This window comes from Elephantulus edwardii, unplaced genomic scaffold (assembly GCF_000299155.1).
Source record: "Elephantulus edwardii isolate Elephantulus edwardi_28Jun2011 unplaced genomic scaffold, EleEdw1.0 scaffold00045, whole genome shotgun sequence".
NCBI lineage: Eukaryota > Metazoa > Chordata > Mammalia > Macroscelidea > Macroscelididae > Elephantulus > Elephantulus edwardii.
Genome location: NW_006399795.1, coordinates 18,957,451 through 18,973,761, shown reverse-complemented (window position 1 = coordinate 18,973,761; position 16,311 = coordinate 18,957,451). Strand labels below are relative to the sequence as shown.

General features: G+C 51.6%; 2 protein-coding genes across 2 annotated transcripts; one reads left to right on the top strand and one right to left on the bottom strand.

The window, feature by feature from the left end:
• Positions 1-3,823: 3,823 nt before the first annotated feature.
• MPV17L2 (MPV17 mitochondrial membrane protein-like 2) lies at positions 3,824-7,435 on the top strand. The gene is made up of 5 exons (XM_006885983.1): positions 3,824-4,010; positions 5,235-5,405; positions 6,640-6,716; positions 6,851-6,979; positions 7,334-7,435. Exons 1-5 carry the CDS (start codon positions 3,824-3,826, stop codon positions 7,433-7,435), a joined length of 666 nt encoding a protein of 221 aa, XP_006886045.1.
• Positions 7,436-8,305: 870 nt separating this feature from the next.
• Positions 8,306-14,863, bottom strand: RAB3A (RAB3A, member RAS oncogene family). Its single transcript, XM_006885885.1, has 5 exons — positions 14,693-14,863; positions 13,318-13,545; positions 11,077-11,195; positions 9,459-9,583; positions 8,306-8,498 (listed from the first exon to the last, which is right to left on the bottom strand). The coding sequence occupies exons 2-5, from the start codon at positions 13,543-13,545 to the stop codon at positions 8,308-8,310; spliced, it is 663 nt and encodes a 220-aa protein (XP_006885947.1). The 5' UTR covers positions 14,693-14,863; the 3' UTR covers positions 8,306-8,307.
• Between the last annotated feature and the right edge of the window lie 1,448 nt (positions 14,864-16,311).

Below are 16,311 nucleotides of genomic sequence, written 5' to 3'. Positions count from 1 at the left end.
TTGGGATGGGAGTGTCAGAGACAGTGCGATTGGCACAGGACAGAGCGGAGTTTAGGGCTGTTGTACATAGGGTCGCTATGAGTTGCAGGCGACTCAACGACACATAACAACAACAACAACAACCAACCTGAAGGGCACTCTGGTCGCCTAGTGGCAAGAAGGTGTGCTGCAATCCCGGAGTCACATGGTTCAAATCCACCAGCTGCTCTGCTGGAGAAGGATGGGCAGTCTCCTCCCATGTGATTAACTGCCTCAGAAACCCACTGGAGAGTAGCTATGGGTCGGTTCCATCTCGATGGTACTCCTTATCACATCCTACCTTTCTCACAGAATTTTCCAAGATGGAATGTTTATGGGAGCAAATTCTCACAGCTCTTCTTACATGGAGCAACTGCTGAGTTTAAGCAACAGCAAGTATTAAACCTTTGTGCTCCCAGGGCTCCTTATAGGAATATTCTCACTGTCATTGAACCAATTCCCACTCATAGCAACCCCTCACTGGGTTTCTGAGGATATACATTTTATATGGGAGGAGGCTGCCTATCTTTTCCCCACTGATCAAAATATATGATGCACTAGGCACCCCCAGAGGCCCAGGGATATTGGCATGAACACGTATATGAAGGCAAAACTGACTTTCTCAGAGGAGTTGAGGAAGGGGAGGGTTGCCTCTTATCTTGAAAAATAATCTGAGAGAACTATTCTTAGAGCTCTCTTAGGGACTGCCCTGGTTATTTACACAGCGTCAGCAAGCTTTCTTCAGTTTGCTTTGCTGGAATTTCCCAGAAGAAATCTCAGGCTAGGCCTTTGAAAAGTTACCTTCATTTGCTAACCAGAGGGGAGAAACTATACCAGTTTTCACCTGCAGAACCTATATAAGTTTAGGTTCTGGAATGTCATGCTATGTTTGCAGTTGGCTGCGAACCTGAAGGTTGGGAGTTTGAGTCCACATGATGACACCGCAGAAGAAATTCTTAAGAGATGAGCTTCTAAATGAATCAGCCACGGAGCAGTTCTGCTCTGTGACATATGAGGTGGCATAAGTCAGAATGGACAGATAGTCAATGTTCAAGTCGGAGAAGTGTCTGGTCAAGTCAAAAGTGTCTGGTCAAGCCTCCTCTGGGTGGGAGATGAAGCTTTATTACGCCCACTACCACCATCTCTCAAAGAGTACTGAAGAGCAATGATGTCAGGCTGGAAACTAAGGTGCACCTGATCTAGGCCATAGTCTTCGCAATTACGTGCTATGCATCAGAGAGTTGTACAGTGAATAGGGTCGCTATGAGTTGCAAACGACTCGACGGCACATAACAACAATAACAACAACAAGTTTGAATTTTATGTGTAAGCATACCTCAGTGATACTGCAAGTTGCCTCTTTTTGTTAGGTGCCGTTAAGTGAGTTTTGACTCTCAGTAACCCTGTGCACGGTGGATCGGAGCCTGCCCTATCCTGCCCCATCCTCTAGCATCATGGTGCCTGTCCTGCTCTAGCCCATCGTGGTTATCACTGTGTCAGTCCATCTCACTGAGGGGCTTCCTTTCTTTTGCTGGCCTTCTGCCTTTCCCAGCATGAAGACCTGGTTCCTCCTAAAAATATGCCCATTGTAAGTGAGATGAAGTTGCCTCTAGACCATTGCAATAAAATAAATACCCCCATCAAGCAAGTCATGGATTCTTTTTTCTTTTTCTTTTTTTTTTTGCTTGTCTCTCAGTGCACATGCTGTAGAGTCTATTAAGAGAGCTCTGCTGCTGCAGTCTGTAGGGAGTAGCGCTGCCAACCTAATAGCTGCACCTCACTGGTGGTTGGAATCCACTAGGAGCTTCATTGGAGAAAAAAATTTTGGTTTACAGCCTGGGGAAATGCGCTGGAGGGTCAGCTGTGAGTCTGCACCAACTGTACAGCAATGAATGTGAGTTTTGAGTCATTTATTAAGTGTGCAATAACGTACTGAGAGTTTGAGATGAGTGAGGGTTATTACCAAAAGGTGACACAGAAATGAAGTGAGAGCATCTGCATTTGGAAAAAATGGGCTTGCTTTTTCACTATGAAAATTGTGCAATATCTGTGAAGCACAAAATAAGTAAGCAAATGAGGTATGCCTGTGTTTTTCACTTGTCAAAAAACATTTTTCATCACTTAAAAATGTAAAAACACAAACAAAACCCAGCCCAAAACCAAAACATAACTCAAGCTGTAAGAAAACAGGCTACGACTTGATTTGGCCCAGGGCTGTGGTTTCCAAAGTCTTCTATAGTTTTCTTTTGAAACATTATAGACCTGTAGAAGATAAGTGCAGATATAATAGTTCCTGCAGCATCATAAAGTTGCAATGAAATGAGTTGAAACATGTAACAGTGACTAATGTTATAGTTACTATTCTGGAATTGAAGTCAGAAGCCCAGCTAGATCAGAAGTAAGGTTAACAAAGGACTTGGAGACATCAGGGATGTGTGTGCATCAGAACTGTACCTTCCTGTTCCCTCTCCTAAGAGCAAGGGAACACTACATGGTTTAAAATTAGGAAAGGTGTGTGTCAGGGTTGCATCCTTTCTTGATACCTATTTATATGCTGAGCAAATTACTCAAGATGCTGGACTCTATGAAGAAAAATGTGGCATCAAGACTGGAGGAAGATTCCTCAAAACCTTCAGTATGAAGATGGCAAACCTTGCTTGCTGAAAGTGAGGAGGACTTGAAGCACCTGCAGAAAGTTAAACACTGCAGCCTTCAATGTGGATTGCATTTCAATATCAAGAAAACAAAAATCCTTGCCACTTGATGGATAGGAAACATCATGATGGACCGACCAAGAAAGGACTCAAACTGTCAATGACTTCATCTTACTCTGTCTACAATCAGTACACTTGGTACCAGGAGTCAGGAGGCATATTGTCCTTGAGAAAGTCTGTAGTCAGGGACTTTTCCAAATTATTAAGGAGTACTGAGATTAGTTTGAGGACTATGGTATGCCTGATTCAGGCTAGGTCTTTTTCAGTCTCTTGCTATGCATTTGAGAGCTGGGCAATGAGTAAGGATGATATAAGAATTGATGTCTGAATTGTGCTGAAGAGCCCATGAACAAACAGGTATGTCTTGGAGACAGTGTAGCCAGAATGCTCCTTGGAGGTAAAGATGATGAAGCTTTGTCTCACAAACTTTGAGCATGTTGCTAGGAGAAGTTCTTGGAGAAGGACATGAAGCTTGGGAAGATGGAGAAGCTGCAAAAGGGAGGAAGACCCTCGAACATGTGGGTTTGACACAGTGACTACGGCAGTGGGCTTGAGATAGTGGGGATGGCACTGGAGAGGACAGGGTTCATTCAGATCGTTTGTTCATAGGACGGTACCTAACAGCAAGAACTCCGTTGTCTTTTCGTGATTGGCCTCCTGCCCAAGTAGGTAGCTGTCAAGAAGCCTGAAGGGAAAAAAAAGAAGCCTGAAGAAGAAACACTCATAAATTCCGTGGGAGGTGTGGCGACTGTTCCCATTGGCGCGATGTAGAAGAGAGGGGCGGGAAAGTAAGAGTGAGAGCGAACGCCAGCAATCAGTGAAGGTGAGTGGTGCTATGCGTAGTTATGATTGGTCCTAACTGCTCGGGAAGGCGGGGAATGACTTCGTACCCAATTGGTCACAGGTAGTATCTCAGTCGCTTATTGGTATGTATAACTAGGGGTGGGGAAAGTGGCGAGGAAGAGGGCATTGATTGGTGAGTGCTGTTTGGGGCGGGGTGAAAATTATCGGCGTGCTGGGGCGATGGTTCGCGATTGGCGGCCGTGACGCGGGGGCGGGCCGGCGCGCCTGTTCCTGTGTTCGGCGCGACGATGGCGCCGGGCAGCTGGGGTTGGGTTCGCGGCCTGTGGACAGCTGGCAAGCCTCTGTTCCAGGGCCGGGCGCTGCTTGTCACCAACACGCTGAGCTGCGGCGCGCTCATGGCAGCCGGAGACGGCGCGCGCCAGTCCTGGGAGATCCGCACCCGGCCAGGCCAGAGGTTCGATCCGCGGCGCTCTGGTAAGCGAGCCGACCCGCTGGTCCTTGACCTCGTGGGACCTTTGCTCCAACACTATCTTGGAGAACCCTGCACTGAATCAACCGGTTATGATTCCTGACCATTGATCTCAACGTACTCTGCATCCTGACAGTCTCTTCCCAACCTGCTCTAAGAGTCTCCAACACCGCACTCCAGAGATTTCCTCCCCGCTCACGACCGGGGTCTTTTTCCCTGCAAACCCTCGAGGTTTCCTCCTTCTGGGTCTCCATCGCCTTCTATGCACGGGATCTTCGGGCCTATTCTACCCTCAGAATCTCATCTTCCCAGGACTTACCTGTTTCTATCTCTGGATCCCCCTCTCCGCAAGCTTCTTCCCTTTCCACCCCCGGTGTCTCCTGCTTCTCCGGGGTCTCAATACCTCGCCCCTTTCCCAGTATCCCCTCACATTACCGGGATCTCCATCACTTCCCCACTTGCAGGGCCTCTCTCCACGCACGCTCCAAGTCTCATTCCCCAGTTCTCTGAATCCTGCCCATCTGTGGGCTCTCCCCTAGCCAACCCAAATGATATGGGGGAGGTGGCATCTAAATCAGCCCCTGGATCCAGCCAGCTCTGGCCGTGGCACTTTGCAAATCACTGTGCCTCACTTTTCTTTTTATCTTATTAATTTATTTGCCTGTTTTCTTTTTCTTTTTTTCAGTTCTTTTTTTTTAAATTTATTATTAATTTCAATGCAAATTTAGAGAGACTTTGGATTTCCATTCATTCACTGTTGCACTTTTCTCCCCTCCCAACCCTCTCCCCACCAGTACACTACCTACCTTCTTGGAAAAGTAAACGAAAAATTCTTTCATTGTTTTACAATCCCTTCCTCCCCAGGTCCACTCCACTATGCAGCCTTCACTCTGGACTCCTGTCATGACAAAAATACTTAACCACATATGCCTTTTAAACAGTTTTCTCCTTCATCTGTTTCAGTACATTATTGAACTCATCTTTATTTGCCTCTTTTCTTAAGAAAATAATTGGTGATGGATCTTCCCTCTCGGGGGATGTGGGTGTGGGTGTGCAGGATTAAAGCGCCCCCCCCCCCCACAGGGAACACCTGGAACGGAACAGGGCTTGTACAAAAAGAAGCCACCAGTGGGCCTTCCCTGTGTGGGTGCTGAGGAAGTGGGGTTCCAGGAGCGTATCTGGATTGCTTGCTGCCTAACGCCTGGACCCCTGTGCCTTCCTCCCCTCAGCGAGCATGTTTGCCATGGGCTGCAGCATGGGCCCCTTCCTGCACTACTGGTACCTCTGGCTGGACCGCCTGCTCCCTGCCTCTGGCCTCCGCAGCCTCCGGACTGTCTTGGGGAAGGTGCTAGTGGACCAGTTGGTGGCCTCGCCCCTATTAGGCGTCTGGTACTTCTTGGGTAAGGAGCCTGGTGTGTGAGTTATGTAGGGTGGGGTAAAGCGGACATCTCAAGTGGGGGGACTTTACAGAACAGAAATCTGAGGCTGCAGTGTGGTTGAAATCAGCGTGTGGCTCTTTTAGCTTCTGATTGTTTGCTGCTAGTTGCCACCCGGTCCATTCTGACACATGGCAACACCACGTGTGCCGAACAGAGCGGCTCCACAGGGATCTTTTGAAGCAGAGCCCGGGCACTTTCTCAGCACTTAACTTTTTGGGCCCCTCAGCTCCTGGGAGCTGCCTGCTGCCATCTTTGGCGTTTCTGACCTTGTAGGTGCCTGTGCCTTGGTCATATCTTCGTATCTTTCTCTTGGTCCTGTGTGTTTTGCTTCTGTTTCTGTTCTGTTCTTAAAACTCGGAAGTGATTAGGCTTAGGACCTGTCCTACAGAAGGGAAATCTGGTGGCATGATCTCTGGAGGGTTGCTTGCTATTCCAGAAGCCTCGCCTGTCTGGTGGTTCGAATCCACCACTGGCTCCTTAGGAGAAAGATGAACAATCTCCCATGCAGTGTACAGCCTCTACAGCCTCAGGCACCCAAGGGAGGATCAGCTATGAGTCTATTTAGACTGGCTGACTGAAGTCACAGGGAGCAGACCTTGACCAATTTGTTGAGGACAATTCCGTCTTGTTTTATCCCTCATTGATGGGGAGGAGTGGGGCCAGCTTTGTGTTCGGGATGCCATGGTGCACCTCTGATAAGCCTCCTGTGTGTGTGGGCCTGGACTGAGGGCTGGGCAGAGTGGGAACTGGACAGACCTGGTCTGGTTCTCAAGGAACCTGGAGGAGGGTGAGAATCATGTTAGATGGGGTTGGACTGAGGTGAGCAGGCCTCCCCAAGGGAGGGCACACAAAGCTGAGTGAGTCTTGAATGACCTGGTCAGGCAGAAGTGCAACCTGAACACCCTGAGACCTCCAGGAAAAGGCTGAGGTCAGGACTGGTGGGTGCTGTGCTAGGTGGGAGGCAGGACATGTGTGGCTCTTGTGGGATGGGCCTCCAGCTTTGTAGCCCTGGCCTTGGGCTGTTGCTCACTGCCTGTGCCTCTTGGCTCCATTGCAGCTTCTACCATGGGGCTGTTTGTATCCGCTCCCACTCCCGTTGTCTGAGACACTCTGCTTGGGACACCTTACCCCTCCCGTTTCCACTATGACCAACCTTCCCGGACCTGTGACACTCATTTCCTGGTTTCCTCCTCAGGCCTTGGCTGCCTGGAGGGCCAGACACTGGATGAGAGCTGCCAGGAGCTTCAGGACAAGTTCTGGGAATTCTACAAGGTGGGGGAAATTCCCAGGCGTGGCCACCTCCATGCCCTTCCTCTCAGCTGCCTGGTCCCGTTTCCCTTCATGCTCTAACCCTCACGGCTCCAGCCCAAAGCTGTACAGCTCCTCACCCCTGCCCGTCTCTGCAGGCTGACTGGTGCGTCTGGCCCCCTGCACAGCTGGTCAACTTCCTCTTCGTGCCCTCTCAGTTCCGGGTCATCTACATTAACGGCGTGACCCTTGGCTGGGACACCTACCTCTCCTACCTGAAGTACCGGGTATGCATGTGAACAGGTCACCCTTCCAGACCCCTCCTGCTTGTTGGGTGGGTATTCGTCCTTGGGACAATGGAGACGGCCTGTCTGATGTTGATGTGACCTTGGCCAGGTGCCTGCCACAGCTGTAGAGCAGAGCTGACCCCAGCCGGAGGACAGATGGATGATGCTAAGTGAGACGGCCAGAGGGATGAGCCCAGCATGGTGTGATGATGGACCCCTGTGTGCCCATGCAATGCATGGCCTGTCGGACCAAGTGACAAAGGAAGTCCCTGCTGACCCCTGGCTGAATGTCACTGAGGGGGCTAGCCAGCACCGAGGGCCAGCCCTGCCCTTACTCCCAGGCGTCTCTGGCAGGGGCTGCCCTTCAAGCTCACTGCTGAGACTCAGTTTCTCCAGCTGAAACACAGCCATAGTCCGACAGTCATGGTCCAGCCCTTCTCTCCAGAGGCCTTGTGACCCTTGACCAAAGTGCCCTTGTCCTGAGTACCTGCCCCTCTGCACCTCACTGGGCTAGTCCTAAGGACCTCGGACCCAGGGATCTCACGGTTCCCTCAGACCACAGGACCAGTGTGGGCCCCAAGAGCATGGCTGAGCCCAGAGCCAGCTTCAGCCACCCCAGCTCTCATGTTTGATCAATGACCAGAAATATTAAATTCTCTCTGAAACTGGAGCTCTCGCGGCCACCCCAGCCAGTGGGGGCGGGTGCGCACAGGACACGGCCTCGTCCATTCCGCTTTATTGGGTTTTGTGTGGTGGTTCTCGTGACATCTCTTGGAGGGTCTGAGGAGCAGCTTTGACACTCGTGACATCAGAACAGGTCTAGTAGGGGGTCCCCAGGGTGGCAAACACCTACAGCAGCCCCCTTGGGGGAAGAGGAGGTGGAGGCAGGTTGCTGGGCTCTGACCCCCGTGGTCCGCACTGAGACCCTCATGGTGGTCTCCACCAAGTCTGAGCCGGGGGCAGGCGGTGCTGCGCCGCCCCCACCACCTATCAGCCTGCCCTGGGGTGTCATCAGGCCCCTTGTCACAACTGACAACTGTTGATGGAGGTGAATTTAAAAAAAAGTAAGGTCTAGAGGGGAGGGTGGGCAGTGGGGTCAGGGGGCCACTACACGGCAGAGCGAGGGAAGGGACGGGTGGGGGGGGGTCTATGTACAGAGTGGGCCCATTGAGCAGGGTGGGTGGCGTGGGGAGGGCACGGTGAGCTTGAGCCCGGGGCACATCACCAATAAATAAATAAATAGCCTGGATAATAAATAAGAGGAACGGGGCAGGGTCTCACGACCAAGGCCCATGGGGGCCGGGGCAAGGCGGGGCCAGGGGGCATTCTCAGCAGGCGCAGTCCTGGTGCGGGGGCGCCTGCTGGTCCGTTAGCTGTGGGCCCTGCTTGGCGCCAGTGACCGCTGGGTCAGCCGTGTCCAGTGACTCAGACATCTTCTCACAGATGACGTCCACCAGGCGCTCGAAGGTCTGCTTGACGTTGATATTGTCCTTAGCACTGGCCTCAAAGAACTCAAACCCTGTGGTGGGGTTAAAAGAAGAGGTGACAACTGTGGGATGGGGGCCTCAGCCCCCTCCTCCCAGAGGATAAAGTCACAGAAAGGGAAGGGAAGGACTTGGATAATCCTAGAGCCAACTGGGAACTTAAAGGCACTGACAAGTTCTGTATGTGAACAAGATTAAGTTGAGCCCACCCTGCAGTTACTCTATTCCTTTCTTCTCCATACCCATTTGCTAGTACTGCCCCCAGAGTCCTGGGGGAAACGCCTTTGGCCTCCACAGTTAAGCCCAGCACCATACTGGCCATGCAAGCTTCTGATAGATCCTGCATTCCCCCACCCCCCAATCTTCCATGGTGATCAGTTACCCTTGGGAGAGCCCTGATTGGCCAGCCTGATCTCTTATTTCTTCCAACTGACACTCATATTGTAGACAGTTTGTTCAAACTTTTTGCCAAAATAGACAGGGTCTTAGCCCAGGCTGTTTGCTCCGCTTGAAAAGTCTTCCCTCAAACATCAGATCCAATGCTTTCTTCCAAGAAGCTTTCCCTTCTCCCACATGAAGCCTGGCTTCTCCCAAGAGCTCATGTAGCCTAGGGCCCTCCCTCTATCCCAGCCTGGCCTCCACACAGCTGGAGGCCTCTCGGGGGCCTGGTGACACCAGGGGCCTGAGGAGTCAGAGTAACAGAATGATTTACTGTCTACATAGTGATCTTTGCATCCATCAAAACCCACCTCAAATAGCCCCTTGATCAAGACCAGTTTGCTTAAAGGGTGATATGCCTGAATCCTGATCCAAGCCCTGTCATGCTTAGCTGTGACCCCTCCAGGAGCCACCAAGTCCACTGTGATGCATAGCGACGCTGTGAACAACAGCCCTGAACCTTGCCCTGTTCTCCATCTTCACCATCACAAAACTAACCAGAGCTTTCGTCTTCCATGTCTAGCTTTGTCACGTCTCCAGCCCCACCAGGCGCTCACCAAGGTGGTCGGCCAGCTGCCGGCCGCGCTCTGATGACACCACTCGCTCGTCCTCCATGTCACACTTGTTCCCCACCAGCAGCACCTGTGCGTTGTCCCATGAATAGGTCTTGATCTGGGTTGACCTGGGGAGGGCAGTAACAGCGGCAGATTAGGGTCAGATTAGTGTTTTAGAGAATCCGAACACACCACTGCAAGACTTGTCCCCTTGTCCTCGGATAAAGACCTCTGGAGCTCAGCTGGTTTGTCCTGCTGCCACCAACCCCCCATTGCTCACTCCACTGTAGCCACCAAAACCCCAGGCAACCAAAACCCGCTGCAGTGGACTTCATTCCAATTTGTAATGGCCTCATGCTCTACACAATAGGACTGCTCCATAGTGCTTCTTGGCTGGGATCTTTAAAGAACCAGGACTTTAAAAGATTTCCAGGCCTTTCTTGGTGATGCTTGGTGAGTTCAGAGCACCAACTGCCAGGTGTTTGTTGTTTAGGGACTGTTGAGTTGGAATTGACTCATAGCTGACCCTCCAGTGGGTTCAGAGGCAGGAAATCACACCGGAGGAGACTGCCCATCTCACTACCTCAGAGCAGCAGTGGTTAAAAACTGCTGGGACCACCCAGCGACTTTACACCCACTGCCGTCAAATCGATTCTAACTCATAGCGACCTTATAGGCCAGATTAGAACTGCATCCTGGTTTCCAAGGCTATGTTCTTTATGGAAGCCACTGCTCTTTCTCTCAAGGAGTGACTGGTTCATTCAGACCGATGGCCTTCCAGTTTACAGTCATGCACTTGGCCCCTGCGCCACCAGGGCTTTATCCAGGGTCCTTACTGTACCACTGGTCCTCAAATGAGCCAGGTTCGGCTCCATCTCACAGTGTCTTCTTCTTTTTTTTTTTTTAATTTCATTATTTTGTGTGTGTGTGTACTGTCAAGTCAGATCTGACTGGTACAGAAGGAAATTGTTCCTACTTCTCCAGCAGAGCATTTGGTGGATTTGAACCATGCACCTCTGGGATTGTAATACACCTTCTTGTCACTAGGCCACCAGAGCTCTCCACACAGCCGGTCTTAAGTGTTCTTATCCTTCCTCTCCTTATCTATCTGCACTTCCTGATCTTTCAAGAGTCCCTCCTGGGACCCCCAGTTTCCTACACCCCTAAGAGTGAATCTTCTCATCACTGTAATTCTTCCCTCTGCTTCTTGCTCCAACAATTTCCTGCCTTTGGAAACTATGACCTCCCTAGGCACCCCCCATTCCACAGAGGAGCATTTCTCCCTCCCCAGTAAACGCTGAAATTGAAAACACAGTTTATCATTCTCTCTGGGCACCATATGTAAAGGATTATTGCTGCTACCCTCCGAGATTTTTATTCTTCATCTATAGTTTCATTATTTTGTCTCTTGAAATCTTTTTTCTCCTCATCGTTTTGTTCTGGCTGGTGTCATGCTATTTTAATGATTGGAGCTTTTATAGGTTAGCAGTTTTGGAGTCCTACTACTGTTACTTGTGTTTATGTCTCAGCACTGTGGCTCCCTCAGTTTTGCCTGTTCCCTGGGCCCTGTCCCACACCTGGGTTAGAGGACAGCCTGAGAGGAAGCAGTCACAGTGCTCACCAGTCCTGCACGGCATTGAAGGACTCCTCGTTAGTGATGTCATACATGAGAATAAAGCCCATGGCTCCTCGGTAGTAGGCTGTGGTGATGGTCCGGTACCGCTCCTGCCCTGCTGTGTCCTGGGGAGGAAGAGACAGAGGGTCAAAGAGGACCCAGAAATATGTTCCCTAGAGGGAAAATGAGCTCTGTGATCATGCAATCCAGGCACCTCGAAACACGCGAAGATGGGGTCTTACCCCAAAGAGACCATAACCGCCACCCAAGCAGATATATACACACCCATGTTCATCGCGGCTTTGTTCACAATAACAAAGAGTTGGAAACAACCTAAGTGCCCATCAACAAATGAATGGCTAGAGAGGCTCTGGTATATTCACACAATGGAATACTAAGCTGCACTGAAAAACAAGGAACTCATGAAATATTTTACAAAATGCATGACCCTAGAGGACATTATGCTGAGTGAAATATCTCAGTCACAAAAGGACAAATGCTGATAATGCTTTGTTGTAAAATGGGACTGCCATAGGGGTTGGGGGGAGACTAAGAAAGCGGGGATAAATAATGTATACTGCATTGAAACAGATGAGGGAGAGAACTGTTTAAAAGGGATATGTGATTAGGTATTATTGTCATGATAGGAGTCCAGAACGAAGGCTGCGTAGTGGAGTGGGTTTGGGGGTGGGGGGTGAGGGGTTGTACAACAATGAAAGAATTTTTCTTTTACTTTTCAAAGAGAAGAGCAAATTGGAGGGGAGGGGTGGGCAGGGAGAAAAAATAACAATGAATTAATGGAAATCCAAAGTCTCTGTAAATTTTCATTAAAATTAATAATTTAAAAAAAGTTTAAAAAAAAAAAATAGGGTCTTGACCCAGAGCACAGAGGGTCAGTAAGAGAGCAGAAAACTAGGGAGCTTTGAATCCACCAGCTACTTTGCAGGAGGAAAATGAACAGTCTCTTCCTGTGTTATTAACAGCCTCTGAAAACTCTCTGGAGGGTCAGCTATGGGTCGGTTCCCACCTGATGGTACCCAACAACAGTATAGTACCACGTGGTTCAGATCTACCAGCTGCTCCGAGGGAGAATGATGGACCATCTCCCGTGTGATTTACTGCCTCTCAGAATCTGCTGGAGAGTCAGCTAAGGGTTGGCTCCAACTAGAGGGAACATAACTAATATAGTACAGGGTCACACGACCCGCAGAATCCACTCAGCAAACGCTCCTCATTCACTCAGCTGGGCGCCGCACCTTGTCCTGGATCCTGGGGACATAACCATCAACAAAACGGACAGAAATCCTCCCTCCTGTGGAACTGAGAACCACATGTGGCGAGCAGTAAATGTTTAAGACGACGGTAATACATGCCAGAGAGTGACAAGGGCTGAGACTGAGGTGGTGAAGCCAGTAAGGGTGGGAGCTTTGCAACGAGCACCCTTCAGAGACCTGAAGAAGCTGAGAGGAGCCATGAAAGTATCAGAGAGAAGCAGAGGCCCTCTGGTGGGACTTGCTCTGCATTTGAGGAAGATGAAGGAGAAAGAGTAGGGATGACAGTGGGGACTGGCCAGAGCTTTAAGACGGGACCCATGGCCATTTTTTACAGAGTCCATTTCAATTCATGGTGACCCCATGTATTACAAATGTAGAGATTTTCTCTGCTGTGATCTTTACAGAAGCATTCTGACAAGACTGCTTCCATCATTTTGCTGAATGGGATTGAACAGGTAGTCCCCCTTAGGTTAGTAGTCAGTCACAAACTGTGTCTATTACTCAAGAGCAGGTGTGTGTGTTTTACCCTGAGTGAAGTCTAGCCGAGCAGTGACTCTGAGGTAGGATTTAACCAGCCCCTCTGCTCTTCACGAGGGAGCCCTGGTGGACTAGTGGTAAGAAGCTGCACTGCAATCCAAAGTCACTCAGTTCAAATCCACCATGAGTGTAGGATGGGCAATCTCCTCCCATGGATTTATTGCCTTTGAAAACTGGCTGGAGAGTCAACTATGGGTCAGTTCTGGCTGGCTGGCACACAACAATTGGCCTTCATTGAGGGAGGCAGAGGCAGGAGACCTTAGGGACTTCCCTGCATCTGTCCCAGGAAGAGATGAGGCCCTAGTGTACAAAGTGGACACCTGATACACATTCAGAATGAATGAACTAAGAAAGGGGAGAGCTGGGGACCTTTCCCCAAGGAGTGGACAGGGGCAAAGATGCCTGCTGCCCCAGCCCCTGTGTCTGCCCCACTCACCCAGATCTGCAGCTTGATCCTCTTGTCGTTGCGGTAAATGGTCTTGACCTTGAAGTCGATGCCCACAGTGCTGACAAAGGCAGGCGTGAAGGAGTCATCAGCGTAGCGGAAGAGGAAGGACGTCTTGCCCACACTGCTGTTCCCAATGATGAGGATCTTGAACATGTAGTCGAAGTTCTGGTCGGAGGACTCCTTCTGTCCATAGCGTGAGTCTGTGGCGGACGCCATCTGGGAGTGTGGAGTGAGTATGGGGTGTGAGCGTGAGGGGGGGCTCCCTGAAGCCCCCAACATTGAGTCCAGTATAAAAGAAGCCCCAGAGAGGGGGAGGGGCGGGCGTGGAGAGACCACCCTCCTCCCCTCGGGAAGCCCAGTACTAGTGGTGGTGCCAACAGCACATGGTGGCCCGTGACCTTGAAAGGTGGGAAGTCCCAGTGCAAGAGATCAGAGGAACGGAGGCAGAGAGGGTCACCCTGCAGACCCCTCCAACAGTCCGGCGCCCTAGGTCGCCCTGTAACCCTAAACCCTATGGCTGCGACCAGAGGGGTGACTGCGTCTGGCCCCGCCCCCCATCAATCATTCATGGGCCTCAGAGCAGAGCTGCGCCAGCGCACGTGCACAAGTACTGCACCCCGCAGCGATGCGTCCGCAACCGCCTTTCCCAAAGTCCTCAGGTGGGGAGCGCAGCAATGAAGCAAAGACCTCACGTGACGGAGGCGGAGCCTCGCACACTCACGTGCACACAGCCAGACACACGCACGCCTGTACAGGTGCACACCTACTAGCAGGCAAACACACCTGGGTGTCTAGGATGCAGACGCAGGCAACCTGTCTGGACACCGATTCACATACACAAATGTGCAAATTCACCTGAGCAGACAGCTCCCTCCTCCCTGGTAGGCGCGTGCGTACACGTCACCCACAGGGACACAGCCCCGTGTGACCAGGCTGTGCACGCACACGCACAGTGCAAGCGTCTCCCTCCACTCTCGTGTTGCACGCACGCACTTGAGCCCAGACACGCAGAGGGACACAGGAGCATGTCGAGGAAGAACGCAAGGGGTCACACAGACCCGCAGGCACAGGTGGGGCGCACACGCGTTTGCACACCACAGGCACGCGCACGCAGAGGCTCCCGCGCACATCTCTCCCGTGCGGCACCCGCCTCCCCTCCCCCCCCTCCACCGCAGAGCCTGGAGGGGGTGCGGGTGAGGATTGGCAAGTAGGGGCTCCCAGGCCCATCCCAGGCCCCTGGCTACTGCACTCTTCCCTCGTTCAAGCCCCGCCAACCTCGTCCCGCATCCCACTGGTGCATCAGTCAAATGAAGGTTACGCAGGTGAGCCAAGCGGGAGCACTCCAAGTCTCTCGGGAGCTCACCTTGCCGTGCACCGATGCGGTGGCAATCCTAGCAGAGGGGACTTTCTTTTTCCTGTGACGGCTACGGGGGTCCTCTATGCGCGGATGTGGAGCTGCGCGGCGGCGGCAGCAGCAGCGGCGGCGGCTCAGGCCCCTGCAGTCCGCGGTGACGTCCTGCAAAGAGCGGGGTGGGGCCTCGCATGCAGATACAGCCGTGACGCCATGCAGGGGTGGGGCCGCGCATGGAGATATGGCCCTCTGACGCACGGCAAAGCAGAGGGGTCGTGGCTTCTGTGCAGATTGACGCCTAGATGGGGCGGGCCTTGGACTTTCCACCAAATAGCACGTAAGGGGCGGTGCTCCAGAGGCGGTATAAGTAGGAAAGGGGCGCCTGCTGACTCCGCCTTCTGTCAATATCAGGTAGGCGGGGTTGATTGGCGCTCTCGCACAAGCTTATAAGATTGATGGATGAATTGGCCAATAAGTAGGCGTCACCTCCCTCCTTCTGTCCAATGGTGATTGCCCGTGGTTGAAGGGCTGAGCGTCTGAGGCCTTGGGGGAGCAGTGGGATTCGCGCCTGGCCTTTCTACGCCGCGTTCCCACGACCCTGCCCCTCCTAGAACGCTGTGATCCCCTCGTCAAACACCCCCTACTTCCAATTTCAGAAGAGGAATTAGGCCCGAGAGGTCTCTATGCCCCTCTTCTTTCCCTTTATGGGGTCCAAAATAAATACAAAAGAATGGGGTGGGGGAACAGAGGTCAAAGGCGACATCCCTATCCCAATTCCTCATTCTAAGACCCAAATGTAGAGGTGTTGGTTGCAGCTCTACCCCTCCCTGTTTCTGAGACTAAAAGGAAAAATAGGGACCAAGAGAGCCAGCCCTCTTCCCACTTCTAGAGGAAAAGGAAAGGTCTTAGGGCAATCCGGAAGCCTCCCTCCTTGGATCCCAATATTGAGAAGAAAATGAAGAAAAGATAGAAACAGAGACAAAACATCTTGCCTTCTAAATCCCCAAAGCCTATAATGCAAGACGGAGAAAACGGGAGGGAGTGAGGGCAGCTACACGCCCTTCATTCCTGGGGTGAAAAGATCCAGCCCTAAAGATGAGGGACCCTTGAATGAAGTGCTGAACTTCTCCCTCCTTTCCTTTTAAAAAAATAACACAAAACCCAGTAACGCTAGAGATCATCCCTCATCCCCCACCCCACCCCCATTCACAGCGAAATAAGGCCCTGGTCACTAAAATGGTCCATCGATGAAGCAAAAATGCATCATTCGCAAAATCTCGACCAAAAAAAGTAAAACTTGGAGTGGGGGGAGGAGAGACCCCAGCCCCCTCCTTAAGTGGTTAGCCACTCCCCATTCAAGCCCACGGGGAGCGAGTGGACCCTGGAGTGTCCTAACCTCATCCCTTCACAGGAAGCAGGTCTGAGTTGGGAGGGGAGGACTCGCCTTGTTTATAAAAAGCTTGCAGCTGCGGAGGCGCCTGGAGACCAGAATAACCACTCTGCCAGGCGCGCTCCCCGCCTCCCGCCCTCTGCGCCCGCCAAGTGTGGGGACCGCCCCTCCTGCCAGGGAATTGGGAAAATTTCTTTTTTCCCCCCAAGTTAGTATTTTAGTCTTCTTTCTCACTGCTGTT

Coding starts and splice junctions, on each gene's coding strand:
- MPV17L2 (XM_006885983.1), top strand. CDS start 3,824: ATGGCGCCGGGCAGCTGGGGTTGGGTTCGCGGCCTGTGGACAGCTGGC. Junction 4,011..5,234: donor GTTCGATCCGCGGCGCTCTG/GTAAGCGAGCCG, acceptor TCCTCCCCTCAG/CGAGCATGTTTGCCATGGGC. Junction 6,717..6,850: donor AGTTCTGGGAATTCTACAAG/GTGGGGGAAATT, acceptor CCGTCTCTGCAG/GCTGACTGGTGCGTCTGGCC.
- RAB3A (XM_006885885.1), bottom strand. CDS start 13,545: ATGGCGTCCGCCACAGACTCACGCTATGGACAGAAGGAGTCCTCCGAC. Junction 11,196..13,317: donor GGATCAAGCTGCAGATCTGG/GTGAGTGGGGCA, acceptor CTTCCTCCCCAG/GACACAGCAGGGCAGGAGCG. Junction 9,584..11,076: donor TTCAATGCCGTGCAGGACTG/GTGAGCACTGTG, acceptor TGCCCTCCCCAG/GTCAACCCAGATCAAGACCT.